General features: G+C 49.8%; 1 protein-coding gene across 4 annotated transcripts; it reads right to left on the minus strand.

The window, feature by feature from the left end:
* Positions 1-581: 581 nt before the first annotated feature.
* bcorl1 (BCL6 corepressor-like 1) lies at positions 582-21578 on the minus strand. Of its 4 annotated transcripts, none has more exons than XM_049029479.1 (12): positions 21406-21578; positions 10498-10581; positions 7782-10310; positions 7201-7351; positions 6471-6872; positions 5867-6075; positions 5259-5525; positions 4871-5037; positions 4578-4723; positions 4043-4120; positions 3291-3450; positions 582-2622 (listed from the first exon to the last, which is right to left on the minus strand). In XM_049029479.1, the coding sequence occupies exons 2-12, from the start codon at positions 10501-10503 to the stop codon at positions 2316-2318; spliced, it is 4422 nt and encodes a 1473-aa protein (XP_048885436.1). In that variant the 5' UTR covers positions 10504-10581; positions 21406-21578; the 3' UTR covers positions 582-2315. The 4 variants fall into 4 exon arrangements, with proteins under 4 accessions (XP_048885436.1, XP_048885435.1, XP_048885433.1 ...); XM_049029478.1 differs by having other exon boundaries at positions 10498-10584; XM_049029476.1 differs by lacking the exon at positions 21406-21578 and adding an exon at positions 14860-15539.
* Between the last annotated feature and the right edge of the window lie 522 nt (positions 21579-22100).

The raw sequence follows: 22100 nt of genomic DNA on the forward strand, positions 1-22100 counted from the left end.
GTAGTTATAAAGCACATTGTTTTGATTAATTTCTTGTTAATGTCGCAGACGTTAGGTTCTGTTGCTACCGTAAAATCTTGCTGCACCAGAAGGAAAGTGGACTTTGGGGTACCAGCGAGGAAGAGTAATTCCTCACTCTTCGAAAGCTCTCGGTAAGACTCTGGGACAGGGCCCATTATCTGAAGACCAGCTGTGAGAAACCGGAGACTATATCAGCTGATGTGTACTCAGTGGCCAGTTTGTGTCTGTGGCTGGAAACACCTTCTTAATGAGAGAGTAGGATGAACAGCCTCATAAAAGGAAACAGGATGGTGCTGAGAGATCCACAGTGGTGTAGAGAAACGCTCGTCTGAACATGTAATTCATCCAGCCAACACTGGTTAGGCTCTGGCCCAGTAAGCCCATATAATAAAACAGTCCGTAAGTCTGTATCAGCGGCTGAGAAGGACCATGCAGAAAATAAGTCACAACGCTGGGTGTCCAGACTGCCAGGGGGCTTCAGTCCTAGATGTAGATTTTTGGTGGCTGGCAAAGATGTCCAGCGAGGTGCCCCCCCCCCCCCACAAAGTACACAGAAGAAGTACCATTCATGCTTTATTCTGGTTGATTTCATTAAAAAAATCATTTACCGGTCATCTCCTATTACAACACAGCTTATTCAAGCCAGAACGTGTGCATCTTCACGAAAACCCAAGGTTCAAGTTGAGTCGCCATCCTACCCATCAGAACTACGCCACAGGTAGAGAGGATGAGTTAACTGTCTTTTACGTCTCTAGGTCTCTTATAAATATAAGTTATTTGTCTATACGTCCAACAAAACTTCATCTAAAATGTCCAACAAAAAGAGAAAAAAAAAACATCATTGATTGTCAACACAAAATCTACCTTTTAGCACCAGTACAATAAAACTGTACTTTTGCTCGTCGAAGATATTGTACGCAAAGGGTGACAAAACAGCTCTGAATAAGGGACGAGTTGTACATCTCAAATAAAGCACCAACCAACCATATAAAGCATCTCTTTAAATCATTTTTTTCCCCAGATACACAAAGAGGTCAAATATATTAATAACAAAGTCTATTAAATTAAGCAAGAACACCAATCAAAAAACAGTGGAAATAAAACATGCTCCTCCCACCAGGGCGGAGTCCTTTACAACATCAAGGGCCAATCAGAGAGAAGCCACTGATCTTTCCCACAAGCCCCCTGGAGTGAGACGGGGTTGCAGTCATGGCATGTGCAGCGGAGACATTTCTTCTTAGTCGAGCAGTTTTCCCAGAATGAAAAAAATTTGCCACAGGATTAAATGTGAGAGTCTCTGACCACATACAACTGAAGGATGGAGGGCACTCTGGGTAAAAAAAAAAAAAAAAAAAAGCAGATTTTTCAGTAAGACGTCATGGACAGATGTAGTGTGAGGAGGGGAGCGGACATGTCTCAGTGGTTGTTGCAAACACAGCTCGAAAATGGGAAAGATGGCGATGGAGGGACAGGGGAACATGACTTTGGTGTAGAAACGCTGAACGGGGGAGCAGCGGGTATGGTGTGGCATGCACCGGGTCCACAGGCTCCTCCCAGAGCAGGTAGCTGACAGGTTCGAGGGACCATATGTTCCAGCGGGCCTCCCGCTATGGCTAACAGCGATTAAGCCTCTTAGCTGCATCCGAGAGTCCACCAAGATGAAAGCCAAGGATTACCAGCGCTGCTCTCAGAGATGAACACAAAAATAACTGGGCAAAAAGAGAAACATCCCTCCCCCCCAAGACGGATAACACATTCAACAACTGAAAATGTGTTCACCCTGATGGCAAGTGGTACATATTACAATATATGTACATATGAATATAAAAGGTCTTTAAACATTTATTGAATACTGAAAAATACTTCTGGATTGAAACCTGAAAGTTTCTACCCTCGAGTTGTGTTTGACCCCTCCCGTCAGCTAGGGGGCGCTGCCTTGGTAGTTGGGCACCGATAAATATGCTCAGTGCAAAAGAGGCCGGCATTGTGAGGTGTATCCCCTACATTTCCTCTCTGCTCGTGATTCAAAGGTGCGGCATCCTCACTTTTTTGTGCCACACTGTCCCTTTCAGGTAATGCTGGTTCTGTTTAGAGCTGGTTCCGATCAGACCTGCTTCTGATCACTTCTCCACAGAATGGAGCCCCAATCCCTGTTTCATCCTACTGCAAAATATCCTCAAAGACGACTCCTGGCTCTCCGTCTTCCACCCGACTGCCCGTCTTTGGAAGGTCTGGGAACACGGGCTGTGAGGACGTCAGGATTGGGGGGGGGGGGGGCGGGGAGGCGGCGTAGGCTACCGTCGGCAGGCTCCGGCCGTGTCCGAGCTCTCCTCCTCTAGAATCTGGACTGTGGAGCCCAGCAGTCCCTGTAAGTCTGGAACGCACCGCACCAGCTCAACTGGCCCCTCCGTGTCCTCCTCCTCGTCCTCGCCTCTCAAGAGCCCCCGGGGGACCGGCGTCACCTGGCTCACGGCCACCTGGCGACGCAGCTCTGCGTGTGGGACGCTTGCCACCTCGAACTGCGGGTAGCGGGCTCGGAAAATGCGCGCCGACATCTTCAGCCGCTTCAGAACGTCGGACAGGAGGAACCAGTTGCAGAATCTGCAACAAAAGACGAGGCAGAGATAGTGGCTGACCTTCACGCTGGTCCTCTCCCTCCCCCACGTCCAGCGAGTTACAAACGCAGTCATTTTGTTCCCTACATCAGACTCAATCGCACACAATAGCCCATCTGTCCAGGAATCCCAGAAGCTTCTCAGTGTGACTGAATGCTCCGTTCCGTCTCCGCATTATAAATCTGATAAATCTATACATGCGTGTGAGTTTTATCTGAAACAGTTTGAGCTGCATTACTTACAGAAAGGGGAAATGCTCATTTCATTTTTACACTAGGCAACACTACACTAATAATCATATAATAACCTGTATTCATTGTTTTTGTTTGTGCAGCAACAATGTGTATTTTTATAATGTTTATTTGTTAAAAATAATAAAAAAACAAAAGTGTTTATAAAGGCCTTAATTGTTGAAACCTCTAGACTAATGGTTTGTTACATTTGTTTAACAAAAACCTTAATTTCAAATGCCTACATATTAACAGAAGTTCAGCTTAAAGTTACAACAGCAGCTTCAGTTTAGGGGCGGAGTTAGGAAGGCACTTCCACACTAGCAGGGTCCAGCTTCTTAAGTGGCCCACCCAGCACCCCCAGCCCCGCATCCCCACTCCGGTGCCCCCTCCCCGGCACCATGCGAGCTGCCCGCTCACTCACCCTTGCGACAGAGACACCTGCACGTGATAACAGGGCAGGAGGGGCTCCGCTGAGAACTCGAACAGGAAGTGGTCTTTCTCAGTGGCCATTTCTGTTCCCTCCTCCTTCGCTTCCTCGGGCAAAGACAGCAGGAATTCCCAGCATGCTTCCTGGTCGGTCTCTGCAGGTGAAGACGGAGAGTTGGCAGTTCACTCGAGGTCAGCATAGCCCCGACGCTGTCGATGCCACAGCCCCAGGAGTCCGGGGACAGATTGACCATGCGCGTGTTTCACCGTGAAGGCCGCATCCGCGATTGCTCGGCAAACACAAACAGCCTTCTTGGTGTCGCACGGGGGCGCGTCCTACAGCGGGGCCCCGGGTTCGAGTGGCGTTCGCCATCTGACGCGCCTGACAGAGCAGGAGCCCCATAGCTGTTGGCTGGGCGTGGTCTGCCGCAGTCAGGACCGTCCTCCGAGCGCGTTAGAGACGCTCGGCGGAGCAGAAAGACTCAGGCGCCTGACAGCACGCGCCAGTCACAGTGCCAGTGTGGGTGCTGCCATCAGGCCGCTAAGGGAGCCCTGTGATGGGATTAACAACTCGGCACAAAATGGGCACCATAAACAGAAGAGGACGATCAGTCTGGCAGCAGGAGCAGCGGCGGCGGGAGCAGCGGCGGCGGGAGCAGCGGCGGCGGCGGGAGCAGCGGCGGCGGCGGGAGCAGCGGCGGCGGCGGGAGCAGCGGCGGCGGCGGGAGCAGCGGCGGCGGCTCCTACCGAACACAGTGCTGCTGTAGAAGTCCCAGGGCAGGCTGATGTCCTCCTCATTCCTGGCCTCCAGGTCTGTAAAGTACTCTAAACAGAACGGGCCCAGAATCAGCAGCTGGCCTTATCTCCCATCCCCTCCGAAAACGATACCCCTCCCCACCCTCAAATCACTCAGGGGGAGGGGTCACTTCTGCTCCTCCCATGACCCTCTAGTCGGTCACTCAATGTGCCCTGGAGGCCAACTTTAACCCTGGTACTTGTTTTTCAGGCCTCTGCACAATATTACTACCCCTTCCTCCAAGCACCCAACATAAAGTGTTAGCTGGTCAGTCTCACAGCTCCTGCTCCCGTCTTAGGAAGCCATGTACCAGCCAGAATTTAATTTCCCATTACCCTGACACCTGGTTATGCCATTGAATGCAGGGATCCTTATGGGTAAAACATATTTAGGAATGTAAATAATAAATGAGACTCAGAATACCATGTGGAGGCGCTATTTCCACTCAGCATCCAGAGCTTCCCTCCCGGCGGAGCAGACAGTTACCTTCGAGAAACGCCCGCATGCTGGGACTCTGGGCTAGCTTCACGGCCGTCTGTCCGGCGTAGGTGGCCAGGGTGGGGTCCGCACCATGGTTCAGCAGCATCCACACCACCAGCAGGTTGTCGCTGGCAACCGCGTCGTGAATCGGCCTGCGGAGCCACGAGACGACCATCACCCAACCGGATCGCTTGGCACCCAGCGGAATCCCTTCCCAGTGACGCAGGCTTGCAGCACCACCCAGGATAACGGTGCCCCCCCCCCCCAAGCCCCCCAGTCCCGTTCCATTTGGTACACACCGCGTCCCGTCCTGGGCACTGCAGTTGACATCGGCACCATGCTCTAGCAGGAGCTGCACGATGGCGGCCCAACCGTGGGCGCAGGCTTCATGGAGGGCGGTGTACCCGGCGTTGTCTCGGCGATTCACCTCCCGCACATCCTTCTCCAGGCAGTATAGGACCACCTCCTGCAGGAGGCGTGGAAAGGGGGGGGGGGGAATCTAACTCAACATCTGCTCGTCCATATGCAGGCCAATAATGCTGAACATGTGAAAAGAGTGCAGATAATTCACTTCACACTGGGACAATCAATCCTGGGGAATGTGTTAGAACTAAACAGCACGGCCAAACGGGCCCGGTGGCTTTGCGGTGGACCCCCCCCCACCCACCCCCGGCAGGAGCCGCGTACTTGGTAGCCGAGCCGGGCTGCGCGCTGCAGTAAGGTCTCCCCCGCGTTCTTGTTGACGATCAGCCGACGGACTTCAGGGGGCACGGGCCGGGCACTGGCAGGCTCTGGGGCACTGCCACTCTTCCGGGCCACGCCTTTCCTGCCGGCCAGGGGAGAGGACGGGCCCTTGGGGGTGGCGCAGGGGCCTGCCGCTCTCTTTGCCGAGGGGCTGTCGACATCAGGGCCCGCTGGGGGGCGCTTTCCCGAGCCGCTGCGTTTGCCCTTAAGCTGAAAGGTTTGTGACAGGGCAGAGAAAGTGGAATTGGTGTTAGCAGCAAAGGTCACCGCGGAGACGGCGGCTCGGTGCGGCGCCCATAGATCCGCCGTCGCGGCCGACCCTGGGGAACAAAAAGAAGGAAAAAAAAAACAAAAAAAAAAAACAGCCTTTTTCAATAACTATTACTGCCACCAGAGGGCGATGTAAGGCTGCTGTAAGACTGTAATACACGGCACCCCAGATTATGTCAACTCAGGGCAAGTCCTCATAAAACCTTTTAAATAAGTTACGGCTGAACAATCACCAAATAAGGTCAATTAATAATATTACTTTCTTAAAGCCACCCCTCTACCTTCTTTTCATCTTCTTCTGCATCACCCAAATGTTTGCTCTTGAACTTCCGTTTTCCTGAAGGCTTGTCCGCAGACTCGGGGGCGGAGCAGCCCTCCGTGTGGCGCACTGACCCGGAGCGGGTGAGCAGGGCCCGCTGGGGGTTGGGCTCCTGGCTGGGGGTGCAGCAGGACGCGGCGCCGAGCCGCAGGTAAGAGGCAGGCCTCGGGTCTGCACAAACACAGGATCGCCAGACGGTCGTTAAGGGACCCAGACACAAGGCCAGTGGGGGCCACCAACATTCCCAAAAGAGCAGAGAGCCCCCTAGGATTACAAACGTTCATCTACGCTGATGAAGACAGCACAGCAGAACACTGCAGAGCTTACGAGTGATTTGTGGCGATGTCCAAAACAGTACACAATGGCATCAGCAGAGATATCCACACATTTGCTGCTTAAAAACGTTACACTGAGCTTGAAGCTACATTTTGAGGCTAAAAATGAAACTGGTTCCTATTAAAGCATTCAGCCTCCCCCGGAAGCAGTATGAAGTGGTGTGACTCCCCCTCAGTGGTACTGTGCAGTGATGAGGAGCCCCAGCTATGAAGACGTGATCTGGGCCATACCTGCCCCAGCCTTGGCGCCCTTCGAGGGGTTCACAGACTTTTCCTCCGCCTCAGCCTCCCCGACCTGCTCTCTCTCCACGATATACTCCCCATTCTGGTACTTCCGATTCCTGCGACGCCTCCTCTTCTTATTGGCGGGAGCATCGCTCTCGGCACAGGGGGACGGACTTGCGCCCCCCAGGTCAGCCGGGCTTGGCAGGGGGTTGGATCGAGGCCTCCCCCTGGGCCGCCGCACAGCCAGAGGGGCAATGGGAGGGGAGGGGCCGGGAGGTCTCCAGTCAGCCTGTCGGGGTTGGTCACCCCGCCGTCGCCCCCTCCTCAGCCTGGGGGAGTCACTGTCCCCCATGTCCCTGGCAGGACTGGTAGAGCTGGGCATTTCTGCACTCTGGCCACTTAAATTACCTGGATGGAACAAAAATTAACCAAGACTTTAACACCTTGCTGATGCACTCGGAAGATTCTAGCAGATGATTCTTCTGGAACGTAAACCTGGCAAGTGACCCCAGGCTTTATCTACCAAGAGCACCACACAACATGCTCACCTGCATCACCTGCCATAGGTACAGGCAAGCAAACAACAGCCACGATCCCTGGAACCCGGCGCCCCCCCCCCAGCCTCGTGGATCCCACACTTTGTGTGGTTACAGGGAGCGTAACGGGTAACATTTCTAGGACATCCTCACTGAAACTGGGGCTGTCAGCCATCGGGGATACAGGGGGTTCATCTTACCCTCCTCGGTGTGGGGGAGGCCACCCCTCCCCCCACGCAGCTCTTCCTGCTGCTCCCGGTCCTGCTGGGATGGAGGTGGTGGTGGTGGTGGTGGAGGTGGCGCTGGCTGGGCCTGGCATGGCTCCAGTCCAGGTGCCCACGACTTCCTCGGCTGCGACACGGGGAGAGACCGAGCTTAGCTGACGAACTGGGTCACTCTGTCTACAGGCTAGGTGCCGCTCATCAGCTCCGAATGCTTCGCATGTCATGCACTGCAGTCGACGTGCCGCGCGCAACAGATTTCCTTAACACCTTGTTTGTATAAATCGATGCTCTTCAACAAAACTGAGGACCACGGCATTCCTCCCAAGGAACAAACTGTCCAAACGGAAGAACCTTCCCCAGTATGGTTATAAAGGGGTGGTACATTTCCATAAACTTTCCATGGGAAGTTAAGCAGAGGAATTTAGGAGATATTCCAAGAAATATTCCTATGGGAATTACTGGGAATATATGGGAATAAAGAGAAAATTCCCAGAATTTTGCAACCCTCGTCACCATATTTCAATAATATCCGCTGGCTATCGAACAAACTTGCTTACCCTCTTGGCCTGGCGTCCCTGTCTTCGTGACGGGCTCCCCTTCTCCGCCTGTCTGATTGGTCCCGGTGACACCACGTTGTTCTTGCTCGGCTGTTTCTCTTTGATCGCTCTGGCTCTCCCCTTGGATGCCGGCGTCTTCCTGCCCAGCTCAGTCATCACACTGCGCTGGCCCTTCAGGATGGACAGTGCGATGCCCTCCAGCTTCACGCAAGGGGACAGGCTCTCACCTGGATGTTTCACCCCCATCCCCACTCCTCCATCAACCTCCTGGGCCAAGCTATGCACCCTCTTTTGGCCATCAGCCATGGTACTGGCAGCACGAGTAGGTGGCCTGCTGGCATCCAGGAAGCCATTACCCTCCGAGTTCCCTTCTTGCCCAACTTGTCTGTCCACGATGCCGCCTCTTCGCTCTGTGTCACATCCTTCATCGCCCCTGCGGGCAGCACTGGAATCCCTCTCCATCGACCCATCCCTCCACTTCACAGACCTGAAGGGCGGGAAACCCCCAGCGCTGCCCTGTCGAAAGGGGGCGTCTTGGTGACCCACGTGCAGCTTTTCCACCTCAGGCTTTCTTAGGCCTAACATGTCCAGAGTGGCACCATCATCCTGGGCCAGCCCCGTAGTCTCCAGTGCTTTCTGCTTCACTATTGACTCCAGGTTCGACAGTGGACACTTGGCTGGTTCCCACTTCTTCTCGTCTGCTTTGGATGGGCTTTGTCGGGGGCCATGGATCAGGGTGCCGTGACAGCTGGTCCCCAGCTGTGCCTTGGTACTCCCTTGAAGGATCTTCTGCTGCTTCGAGGGTCTTTGGTGGGGAAGCAGACCTGGCTGCGGTCGCGAGGTAACGTCGACAGCAGAAGCCTTCGGTATGACCGCTTTCCCACCCGCATGCTTACTGGAGTTGTGCGAGCTGGTGGATCCAGACACGGTGGCAGAGAATGGATCCTTGGACACACAGACCTGAGATCCAGGTGAGCTTACACTGTTGGAGAGCTTTGAGCCACTCGAGTGCTGCGCTTCCTTGCTCACGGACGTCCCTTTCTTTCCCCTGGAGGCCAGCTGTTCCCCCTGGTCAATTATAGAGATTGACTCCTGCTTGGCAATGCTCTGGATGTCTTCCACAAAAGCAGCACACTTGCCGTCTTTGCTGCGCAGGGTGGAGGCTAGTATGGGACTGGCAACCCCCACATAGGTTCCTGCGATGCTGGCTATCGGACCCTGGGGGGCAAGCTTGGGCCAGGATGCTGAAGGCTCCAAAACCTGATGGTTCAACAGCTTGGCAGGCTGCTTCGTGGGGACTCCATTTCTGAGGGCATCTGGGTATATGGCGTAGGCTGGGGCAGACCCGAAGATGGCCGCTGGTGCCTTCTTCTGAGAGACTGGCTCCGTTAGGCTTGCTCCCGCGTGCTGGCGCTCCGAGCCCCTCAGGGGCCTCTGCGGCTCTCTATCCACATTCTGTCGCTTCGACTTTGAGGACAGGTCAAGGGGTACATCCCTGACCTCAGCAGGACATACAGCCTTGGGCTCGGTGACAGAAGACGGTGGCTCGAGCCTAGCATAGACCGCCGCGTCCGCAGTCCGCTGCTGGTTTTTCTCAGTGTGGTCTGGCAGCCTGCTGTGCAGGGTGACACTGGCCAGGGTGGGACTGCTGCAGACGGGAGGGACCAGTGAGGCCCAACTCAACGGCGGTTGTTGCAAGGGCAGGCCTATGGCGGGAGACGCCACAAGCCCGAGCGAAGAACCGCGGTCGGCGGCAACTTTGGAACTCCTGCCTGAGGTGGAGCTGCTATTCAGCTTCACTGCCGCGGGTGGGGGCTTACTCTCAGGAGTAGGTGCAGGGGTGGGGCTGGGAGCCAGGCCCATGGAGAAGTGGAACCCGTAGGTACCTGTAAGCTGGCCCGTCACGCTGGAGCTGGTGCTCTGCGGCGGTGGCTCCACCGGGAACTGGTTGGCCGAGGCGTCCCTCAGCGCCGCGATGGGGCCCAGCCCAGGTGGCAGCGTGATTTTGCACAAGGACGAGCCCAAGTTTGAGGTGGGGAGGAAGGCCACAGGCTGACCAGGTTTGAAAATGGGTGAGCAATGAAACCCTGGGGGAAGACTTATCACGGGATGGGCCTGGCTCTTCGTCCCTTTGTTTGGGTTCGCCTTGCTGTGCTCGGCATTTAGGGGCACTTCCTGACTGCCCTTCTTGCCGCAAGATCGCTGCTGAGCGGGAAAGGGCCCTGCCGTCTTGGTCGTGCCCGTACTGGCGACGTCAGCTCTCTTGTGCAGCTCGGCGTTCAGAGTCTCCCCGCCGTTCTGTGGCTCGGGGGCAACCCCCGGGCAAGGATTGGCAGGGCCTCCTTTCGAGGTCTTGCCGTCTGCCGCCGCTGCCGGCCGCTCCTGTTGGCCAGAAGGCACGTCTCCGCGGAGGTCCGGGGACAGCGTCTGCGGCGGGTTGCCCACCATGCTCTTGGGCGCCGCACACGGAGGACCGCTGGCGAAGCTCACTGTGTCGCCATCAGCCGCGCTCGCCGGAGTGGGATCCACCTGCGCCACGAGAGAGCGTGAAAGCAAAGAGACCCGCCATGCTGACACTTTAACCCGCGAATAATCAGGAGACGCTTTAATTTAACTAAACCTTGAAATCAACTTTGGCTGCTGTGTCATAGATTAGCCTCTGAGTGATTGTCAGCGACGGTATTAACGAGTGAGCCGGCCTTTAGCGGCGCATTACCTGCATATGATGGCTGTTAGCGCGGCATTCCGTAGCGGGAGCCGGGCCGGGTCAGCGGCCGCCGAATCCTCTGTCCGTGACGCTCTGCTGGAGACAGAGGGGTTGATTAGGGCCGCCACATGCGTGGGAGCTGAGCGTGTGAACCTTGGACAATTCACAAACCCATACACCTTAAGCAGCCATTATCTGTAACTTTTCATCTACCTCTAAGCCCCCACAGCTGATTCTTCCCCCCCCCCATTAATAATGCTTTTCAATGTACAAGGGAAAATTACGCTGCCCTATTATTTTACATTTAATAATGATTATGATGCCTTTCACACACTGAAGCACAGGTCCATATAACATTCCAAATACAAAATTATAATAATTAAATACCCATTTAATATTTAGCCCCGACTAGTGTCAACTGCCATTTGCACACAATTCAGGTAAAAAAATCTGACCATGATCTGCTTGCAGCCGAACCAATTTCCTATGTTTACAAACAGGAAATAGCACAAGCACAGCGTTTCTGTGAAATTAAAGCAATACACCTGTCGGTAACAACAAAAATTACAAGACAGTAAGCAGGAGACGATTCGGCCGATGTTGTCGAGAGGAACAGAACAAAAGACACGCATATAGTCAGGATGGGAAATTAGGAACTTGCTGATTTAACCTTCCACCATGACCACTCCACCATCAGCAATCGCCCCCCCACGGCTAAAAACAGGACCAGAGATTAACACTCGATCTGTCTTGAGGACTTTTGTTTTCTCCTAGTTATGGGATGCATCACTCTTCCCAAATTTCACACTCGAAAATACCCAGGAATATGCTGCCTTCTGCATCAATCCCTATCCGACGTCAAAGCCAAGCACCTCACACTCTGTTGGGTACCTCTGTAGCAACCTTTCGTGACAAGATGTTATGTGGCAACAGCTATATTTCCTCACAACTGGCAGATAATATTTGCATGTTTCACAATAACATTTCTGTTAACAGATTTGAAAAGAAAGGTAAGAGGCAAATAAGGAGACGCGATTTACGGCTGAGCTCCTTCCTAAATGCTGCCAGCGTTGGCTTCAGGAGGGATCAAGGGCAGGACACTCATGAGTCGGAATCACCGAGCGACGCAACACACTCAGAGGGGGTGAGACCCGCTTGATTTCGCCCCCAGCGGAGCGTAGGTGGCGCCACTGAGCTCGGAGCTCAGACCCGGCAGACGAACCCTCTCAACATGAGACAAAGGGGACTGTACTCGGGCCCTGTTTAAATGAGGCAGGGGGGGCTGTACTCGGGCCCTGTTTAAATGAGGCAGGGGGGGCTGCTCGGACCAGAGTGCCACCAGGCAGCTTGGGCTTCCCGCAGATTTTTTCTCCTCAGTCACCTGACTGATATTTAGGCCCTAAAAGTCTGAGCTGGGCTGCGCACTGGCTTAACTGCAAGCAGGCTGCTTTGAGTTCCTGCTGAGACGCCCAGGATGTGGGGGAACTGGTTCCAGCAAACTTCTGAAGAAAATGTCAGTTCCCCAAAGAAGGCTGCGGGCTCCATGTCAGAGCTGGGAACACTGGGAAGATGCAGCTTCACATAAGAAACACTGCTGGTTAGTTTAAAAAAAAAACTGAATTAAAAAAAATATATTATACAGGAATCATCTTGAATGAAAAGTGTTCAAATGCTGAGTCGCCCAAAACTGTTGTTCACTAACGAGGGATGTATCTGAAAGTCATCACCCCGTTTTTCCTTTGAGCAGCAGCCAAATGGATGTCAGACCACTGCAAAGACTCCAGTTCTTCTGGGAAGCACCACCTGAATAAACTCAGTGGAAACGCCGGCAGGCCGGGAACCATCTCTGTGAGCTCCGCCCTGTCTGGATTCCGGTGTCGCACGACCAAGAGAACCGGAGTAAGCTGGTCGCATCTCATCCCAAACACATGAGGGTCTGATGTTGGAAGGCAGCTGCAATCCCAGACATGACATCCGTAGATCCCTCAGTGGTTTGTACAAGATAGAGGTTAGGAAACTGTAACTCGCACTGCTTTTCCTGGTGCATGCAACACTCCATTTTAACCGGAATATTCCAAATTCCCAGCTTGGTAATACCCTGCCTACCGATACCCCCCACCCCCCATGACATCCCTCACTGCTTCTTGTTAAGGCTGCTTGGAGATGGGGTGGGTGCACAGTCACTGATGTCCCATCCAGGTACGCTGTTGCAGAATGAAGGGGTTGATTCAACTAGCAGGTGGGTCGGGGGGGGGGTGGGGGGGTGGGGGGGGGATCACTGGAATTACGATGGGTGCTCTCTGTGCAAGCCAATGTGGAAGAGTATTTGAGTATGACTTTGCCTGGCTTTAGGAACCACTGCAGAAACCCTGAAACAATCGACAACAGCACCAACGCCAGCACTGAGCCAAATCCACACTGAAGAAAGCGCAATCGACTTCATCTGGTGTGCACGGGATAAAATATTTCCCACTAATTTACAATTAAGCCTATTCATAAAAGTGATCAATTCTTTCAACTCATACTTCTCCCCGTAACTTAAGAGTCCCAATAAACCAATATTCAGCTTAATCTTTGACATGATAACTTACGTGAAAAAGATTAATGAAAATACTTGTTTACGAAAAGTGTAAACTACACAATTGTCGGGTATCTTTCCTTTACGATGCCTGCTTTCAATGGTCAGATGCCTCAAATCCGTACGGCAAAGTGCTACCAGTGAACGGAAATATTGATAGTTGATGAAAGAATTTTAATATTTGTTGACGATCATTACACCACCAATACTGTATGTTCATTAAAAAGGACAGGATGTAACATAAAGGCAGTTTAACTGGGGGCAGCAGCCCTGTAAACAGCACGTCCACGACCCAAACGTGAATGTTTACACTTTCCTCAAACAATAAGCAAGTCCCCCGAAACCCTAAACGGACATCGCCCAGCCCTCTCGCCGGCGCTATAACACTCCGGACAATGACCCGTGACAGCGTTTCTCCGGCGTTATTTTAATCGGCGTTCGCTCCGATGCTGTGCCGCGTATCACCGCGTCTCTTTCGGAGACCGATCTCTCCGTGCGATCGCTCACCCCGGAGCCCCTTGCGCCAGGACGGATTACGAAGACCGTGGGTCCGCGGTCTAACTCCAAGTCCGCTGATGATGTTATTCACAATGAGGCAACGCGACGAAAATAAACCACCTTCGCTGGCTGCGTACACCGACTCGCTTCCTCGTCTGCCGTCTGCGCAGCGCCGATCCGACGCGCACACACACATACACACGGAGAGACAAGTCTACGGGGATGCTGATAATGTAGTCAAGACACTTCGGTGCATCCGAGGCTGGTGCGGGATCGGGCTGCCGTATCGCCGTCGGTGTTGAAGTGTCCGCACTCGTCGGGGTTTTCCTTCAGTTCGCAGCTCTGCCCCGAAATGAGCCGCCCGCTCCGTAACGGGGATCTCGGAAAACGAAGGGACCCCCGAGTGCTTCTCAGGTGATCCAAAATGTTGAGGCTGCAAGAACAATGCGACTCCCAAAATGCCATTCAATTTACACCAAATTAAGAAAAACGGCTTCGTGACGCCCAACACGCAAGCCTTCAACTACAAAACTGTCACAACTGCATTTCGCGGCTAATTTCCAGTCGAACACGTCCTGCAATCTCTGCCCCCTGCATGCACAGGCGGCCACAATGTGACCAAACTGCCTCCGAAACGTCCCTGACACGTTAGCTAACAATAATCGATGACCCGGTCAGATTTCTAAAAACCAAGCTAACACTCCAAACTTCAAGGCACGAATTCATTCTATCCAGATATATCCAAAGCCAAAGGGGTAAGTCTGCATAATGCGATTGCAGTCGATAAGACAATATCCCAACCTTATGTTCGTCATAAGGCAATATTCACAGCTAGAGCCTCGCACACGGGAGGACCATTTGCACTTTTTTTGCCCAGTGTTTGGACATTCCGACATAAAGTATAAGAGGTGCAAAAAATGTAACAAGGCTGCGTGTAACTTATCGCCCGCCGACGAGTTACTGTACGTGATACAATCGGCAGCGTTACTCTCAGGATGTGTTGAAAATAACAGGCGGTTCGAGATCCTTGCGCAGCGAAGTCTAACCCGGAGCGATTCGTCTACATTAGGCTACACACCGCTTGGCAATGTTTAAGGCAGCTATCTGTATCCGACTGTACCGACACAGAGTATCTGCAAGACCGTCTTCCCTCGGCCCTGACCGAACCTTCATAGCTTTATAAATAGGATCTTCAGACTCGAACCGATTCCTTTTCCACTCCGGTACTGAATAATTCGTTAAAAAATAATCAGCCTGCAAGGTAGCTATGTCAAATTATATAAACAGTCACAAACCCGTTTGTTTAGTTGGTAAATGAGAGTAATACATCAAAGGACATGTGAATTCCGTGTCTTTCGTTATAGTCCGTAGCAGTTCACTAATCTCGTCCGTTTTCGGCTCTGAAAGTCTGGGGGGGGGGTTCGTCAAGACTGTCTGTACCGTATCTCAGTCTCCGATGGGAGAGAGAGGGGCAGTGGAGAATTGAAAAATGTGGGACTTGTAGTGTCTCGCTACCACACCCTCAAAGTTTAAGGCCAAACAAGGGAGGAGTACGGACTACAAATACCAGCATGCACCGCGGAATTATAGCCGCTGAAGGGGAAAGGGGATCGCAACGGTGCGCTAAACTGAAAAAGCCTAAGTGGCAAAGTGAAAATACAGATTACGGTAATAAAGGCACAGTGTTCTGCGACATTCAAACGCAACGAAAAGAAATGTGCGCAGAAACGCTGTCTTCTTCTTCCTTAAACTGTACAAGAACTATAAAACTTAGTCCAAAGCGACCAACAAAAAGGAGCTTGAAAAGATAGCGTTTGCTCCAACGTTGCAGCGGCATTAACACGAGGACACGAGACCCTTCGGGGTGTGGAAATCCTACTTAACTGTTGTGCATGAGCCGAAGTATCGTGCATTGACACGAAAGAAGCACAATGCATTTTAGTACAACGCTTACTGTGGAGGCAAATTGGAATACACTAGTTAAATTCACCTCTCCCATTCAAAAGATAACTGCCTTGGCAGCCGTGACATTGATTAGCTGGACTGACGATGTAGGAGGAAACTTCATCGTTGACTATGCCAAAATGACCTAAACTTAAATTTATTTTTTAACATCCATATAATTTAATAGGGTTACACTACAGGTAGATGCAGGCGACTGACTATTTTCCTTTGACCGAATATCTACCCTGATCTTGCTACTGTTCAGTCAAAAGCGAAGGATTTCCGTCCAAAGAAAAATACAGCGCAAATAAACGAAATCTCTAACCTTATTCAGAAATCGGGGAAGGGAGTTACCATTGAATACTACTTAAAATACTTAAATTAATATACAAAAAGGAAGGAAGTATTTTGAACCATGTGGGTTTTCCAAAATGATTGAAAAGCCTCGCGTCCAAGGGGGAGTTATCAGTTGTTTTCAGGTGGACACCTGCTAAACCGTTAGATCATTCACTATAAATGTATAAGAAACATAAACAAACGAGATCTGGAAAGAATTTGGGGTGCAAAACCGAGAAATTAAACCGGCTGTGTAGCTAATTGTGACCATGAAATCAAACAGTCCTGATACCGAATGGCTTTGGTTTCCTTACTGCCCACTGCACCCCCCCCCCCCCCAAACATATACTATAACCATCCTCTATAACCTTTGCACTTTGCATTCCTACTTTTTTTTCCTCTCTACCAATTGTCAAATCTTTTTTAATGCATAATCCATTTAATGTGAGGGCCTCCTTCTGAATCAGATCCTTTTCACTCCAGTCCTGAATCAGTTTTGCTAAATTCAGGTTTCACTATAAAAAGGTTGAACAGAATCTAAAATTCAATTCACTTCATGTCCATCACATCTGCCCTCTTCAGACAATCTCTCCAAAATCCACATTATTCCTATAAATAACTGTAAGCTGTTTTCTACACTCTCCTCCATACCTTGCAAAGACCCTTGATTTTTATTTTATTTTATTTTATCAATCTTCCTTTGGATTCCTGACCATTTCTCATCAGAGCTGAAGAACAGGAAACGTTTTAAACCCCCAACTTCCTTTCTTATCCTTCCTCTGTAATTCCTGCTCCCCCATCCAAGATGTTCTCAGCCCTATGACTCCTGACCCCCCCACTAGTGGTACAAAAAGAGACTCCGCCTCCCCCCATAGAAACATATGCTCGACTCCTTGTGCTCCCATCACAATTACTGTCCGCTGATTTCTTTGTATGTGAGATGACAAATAAAGCTATTCATGACGCTGGACGCCATCTTCCAGAATCTGTTCGAGTTGAGTACGTTTCTCAAGTGTACATCACCGGCATCAGTCAAGACACCCCCACCCAACAAAAAACACTACATTAGTTGCTCATAAGCGACTCATCTCTTTCAGAACCAACCAACCAATCTCGGAGTTAAAGCTACCCATGCCTAAAACACAAAATGGTCACAAATGGACCAACATCTAAGCACAGGTTTACCACAGTGACTGATTTTCCTTGCGCTTTGGTATTGGGGCTTTCTGACATTGATGAATACTAATTTTGCATCTCACCCAACTTCTCAAAGAGGTTCATCGGAGCGAGATGATGTCCACCTGAATTAGGTTGACTTTTTACTCCGGGGTGTTCATGCAGCTTTTCATGGCAAAAGCCTCCACAGAAGGTCCTCACATTGTTTCCCAGCCCTCCTCACACATGACAATATTATCGTGGACTAGGTGAGATTTGCGGAAACTGAAATAAGAGTTTGCACCCGAGTCTAGGCTGTGAATCACTGTTAGACAGGACACTTCCTGACTTAGTATTGCTGTGTGTATAACAACAACTCACTCCGTCGCATTTTCACACTCAGAAATGCAACGAATGCGATGCTGCATCCCCAGCCTTCAACAGAGACACTCCAAGAATGATTGCTGAGCTTGTGGCCTGTGGACAGATTATCCTGCTGCCACATTGATAAAAAAAAACTGCATTTTTGGGCAAAAGGATGACAGTTCAGAGGGGGTCCCGTAGTTCACCATTGAGCAGGGGGCTAAAGCTGAATCCACTCAATAAAATAGACATAATTATGGAATGAATTGGTGAAGCACATACAAGTCATTCTGTATATTACTGGGCTTATTGTCCGTGCATTTTCTGCTGATTGACAAACCATAGTGATTTGGGTTCATATATTACTCACACACAGTACATTATTTAGTTTGGCTGCATCACTTGAATATAAGGTCTTCTGCTTATGGCAGGAACTCAGAGTACTATGGTGATACCAGTAATAACATGGTACATGCTGCTCACAGACAGAAAGAGAGACCACTGGAGTTGGATTCAGACCACTGGAGTTGTAAGACAAGAACTGGTACTCAGTAATCCATTTTTCTTCTCCTAAAGTCCAAGAAACCATATATGAACCTTCAGTACATCCACCTTATCTTCCAAAACGCTCATCACACCGCTAACTGCCATTTGAGAGGCACTTGCTTTTGCATGTTTCTAAACTCACTCGTGCTTTAACCATGCAGTTTCCCTGGCCGGCTGGGCCTCAGCTCAACCTCTGAAATTTTAAACCTGGCCTACTGTAGCTGTAATGACAACAACACCTAGCATTCTTGGTCTGACCTAAAGTACTTCATAAAAGACGTCACTTGTCGTTGTAGGAGATGCGCTGCTTTCTGACATCACATCCATCCACCAAAATCCCCTCTCTCAATTTCAAAACCAGAAAAAAAAAAAATATATATATATAGGCTATATTGGGAGTATCTTACAGAAAACCAAACATTTTCTACACATAAAATTGTATAATTAAATTGTCAGGAATGACTAGGAACTTTTAAGCGTTTTAAGTGATGTTGGCCATCTCTCTTGATCTAGATCCTCACTGCGCGTGCGGTTATAAATGCTGACATATCAAGGAAGTAATTAACAGCGGAGAACATAACAGATTTATAACCTCAATTCAGTCATCTTCTTGGTTTCAGATGCAGGTTTGCGACTTGGCCTCTTTGAAACCAACCACAACCCACTATAAACGGCATTTTTACGTGTTTTGCATGATGGAGAAAAATAATAACCAGACACTCCCTAACCAGACCTCTCCTCATATATGTGACCCATCACCACGAAATGAGTCTTATGTGTGTATTTCTACCAGTGCGACTTAAGACTCATTTCGTGGTGATGGGTCACATACAAGGATAAACGTTAACAACTCAACTGCCAGCAAACTCAATTAGTACGTCTGAGAAGAGGTTGTGAAAAGTAAGCCGAATAGCGTTATTTATATAGGTAACTAACGAATGACCGCAAATGCACGTTGTGGAAAGCAACGCTCACGCGGTGTATTGCATGGCTTCGTGTTTGGTTACAATATTACATCGGGGCGCCACATCTTTTAATCTTAAATTTTCTTTAGTTCTAGTTTAAATATATAATTCTGTGTAGTGGTTACGTTAATATAATTGTTAGCTGAAGGCTGGCCATTCATCTCGCTGGTGGGGGGCCAGAACGGGCCCTGTAATACTCTTAATCAAGTATTTCACCCAAGTCGCGTTTGTAAAATACCATAACAAACTGAGATACCGGGAAATGCGTATGGAGGTGAAGTAACTATACGAACAACTCGTAAGAATCATACACAATAAGTCCAGTAAACGACTGCGTGACAAATGCATCATCGACCCACGGTGTAAGGAATATGATCATTAGTATCGACGCGCTTATGTCATTCGTTATGCTGCCTAATTATCGCCACGGACACCCCCCCCCCTCCCCCGCGATGGTTATGCAGAACAGCGAAACTACACAAAACGACACTTTTGTAGATGTCTGTGAGCCATGCCGGGCAAACTGTAGCCTCAGCTGCGAGAAGCCTCCAGTGCACACAGATACGCCGGCTAAGGTGCCGAGAGCCCGGTACTATAGCAAGGTCACAGCAGGTAACGACGGCAGCTCTACAGCGCATTACGAAGCGTATAGATTTGCCTCCCGATAATAAACATCATATCTTTTTAACCTTGTTAGGTTCTCACACCTTCTGTACCACATATCAATAAAAATGTAGACTATGCTAGACCCTAGTTTCCTCCTTTTTCCCACGATTATGTATATTTGGCGTTTAAATAGAGGAGGATCAAATTATATTTTGAATTAATTAGTCTCCAGGTAATGAGCTCATGTAACACGTAGCTAGGTTAAAAGATACATTTTGTTAAATATCCTCATCGCGTTAAGTATCAATGGTCAAAAAATGCCTTAAATGGTCTCAGCGTGGCAATCTTGAAATGGAAACGCGGTTATGGAAATAAACAAAACTACGAGACGATGACCTATTTCCTCATCAGCCCCCCGAATGCAGCACGGCGAAGCGACGCTGGGATATAGCGGCAAATCCGCTTTCGTCTGGAAATTGTGCACTGAGGACATGTCCTTATAGGATGTTTTAGGAGGCAAAGCGTGCTCAAATAACAATTGTTAGAGCACTAGGCGGCTGCTTTAAAACAATAAACACATAGCTTGTAGATTACGTGCCGTCGGATCTGTAATTAATCGGCAATCGCTCCCGAGGCTGCAAATATGACGATACGGGATACAATGTTTAACAATAAAACCAAACAGTTTTGTGACATTTAACTGTTGAACAGCACATGCCGGTCTGCGATGTACACACTGTGCGGTGTTAGAAAAGCGAGCCACCGTGTTGTCCAGGGGATCGCCGGGCGACAGACTGAGCTCGGCAAAGCGGATCGCAACGGCGACCGGCGCCTCCTGAGCTCCGCCGGCAATCCGGGACAACGGGAGGCGGCCGGACGCCGTTTCCTGCAAACAGCGAAGCAGAGGGCTTTCCGTGCTGTGCCTTGATCAGACCGCGACTATGTGCCCGGGATGACATTAGGCTGGCCTGAGCAGCACCATTTCGGAGTCCCCCAACGGGGCACATGCCGGCTGCTCCGTCTACACTCTCCCGCTTACCAGGGGAAAAAAGTATCGTGCAGGCCGATAAAGCGAGATGGTGGCGTGCATTTAGCTGGCGGTAATGAACAATTTACCGCATCTCCTGTCCATTTGGAGTCTTTCTCGAGTGATTCCGTCCACCTGATTTGACTTAGCCAGCTCGTTGCCGTCTAACTTATTAGGCCTGTCAAACTGAGGCAGCCCCACTAAAAGGAATGTCCCGTGCCATGCGTCTTGCTTCAAGTAAGATGTTATATAATTAATCGGGCCTATCAGACAAGTTCAACAACGGGATAACAAGAGCAAAATAAATTGCAATAAGTTCGGTGCTGTTCCTAGAATGACCTAATGCCCATTTAACTCAATTAGCGTGTTTACGGATGAAATTCGTCATGTGTAGGCTAAATAGCAAAGTAGAGCAGCACTTATAACATAAGGGCAACGCACTTATAAATAACAAATTTAAAAAACGTCTATGCCGTTGTAAGTGCATAGAACGAAAGCCAATGTCCATCAAAACTTCAATCAAAAAAAATAGAGAGAACGGCACCAAAACGAATAATCTCTGCTGGCCCCTGTCAAGCATCAGAAAGGCGGGACTGCATTTACATGTGCTGGGTGTGCGTGACACATTCCGGCTAAAATTGAATTACACTCGAAATTGAGTGACGTACTTATGTTGACACTTCAAAAAATCGATTTATTTACCTTACGCGCGACTTGACGTAACTGTGCTAGCTTCGAACAGGCCGGTTAACTTCACTGTACCACAGTTATTATTGCAAAGTTTAAAGAGTCTAACTGTCGCCCTCCATTGCGTTGTGCAATGCACCCCCCCATAATGCCCCCTCGCTCGCCAGTAGCTCCTTTGTTATTAGTAATGGCATGGTATCGCGGCGCCTTACCTTAAGCCCCAAACTGCTTTGTGCCGTTTAAAACGCAAGGGTTTCCCGAACCGGGAAGGACGGGTACGTTAGTTTGGTTGATTTTAGTTTTGGGTCTCGTTGATTTTAAAGTGGAATAAAAACCCGGGGTGAAATTTTGGGCTTCTCCTCGCGATCTTCCCTCATTGCCAGTTTCAGACCGCAGCAGCTGGAGAGAAAATCGCGCACCCTGGGTCCTAATGCGAGCTTTTTTTCCACAGGTGAATAAATACAGGTTGGCGTCGTATGTTTTTGGTGCGAAAACTGGGCTGTATATTGTTTACGAGATAAAAATACATGTTTTTTTCTTTAAAATCGCAAATCACATGCTGTAATAAATATCATTACATCGTTTGTCTCATTACATCAAATGCGAAGGGAAACTAATTCTTCAACGTGTTTCAAACACTTTTAAAACAGGGGATTGGACGGCCTGATTTTCTTTAGATATACATTTGCTTAGAGAACATATAAAAGATCAACTATTTCCTCGCTTCGATGTTATTTGTGCCGTCTTTAACCTGTTTTTGGTTATTTGGGTTTCTTTTGTTCTATGTAATTACACGAAATGTAAATTGGAAAAAAGAAAGAAGTATTTATAGCCACGTAGCTTAATATCAGATCGCCGCGTTTCTGCCCAGCAGTCAAGCCTATAATACGGACATTGCCTTATAAAT

Source organism: Brienomyrus brachyistius, chromosome 10, assembly GCF_023856365.1.
Source record: "Brienomyrus brachyistius isolate T26 chromosome 10, BBRACH_0.4, whole genome shotgun sequence".
In the NCBI taxonomy this organism is placed as follows: Eukaryota; Metazoa; Chordata; class Actinopteri; order Osteoglossiformes; family Mormyridae; genus Brienomyrus; species Brienomyrus brachyistius.

Excerpts from the sequence above, each read along its gene's own strand:
- bcorl1 (XM_049029479.1), bottom strand. Across the intron at positions 7,352-7,781 it reads AGGGACGCCAGGCCAAGAGG|CCGAGGAAGTCGTGGGCACC; the intron begins GTAAGCAAGTTT and ends CCCGTGTCGCAG. Across the intron at positions 6,873-7,200 it reads CCTCCCCCACACCGAGGAGG|GTAATTTAAGTGGCCAGAGT; the intron begins GTAAGATGAACC and ends TGTTCCATCCAG.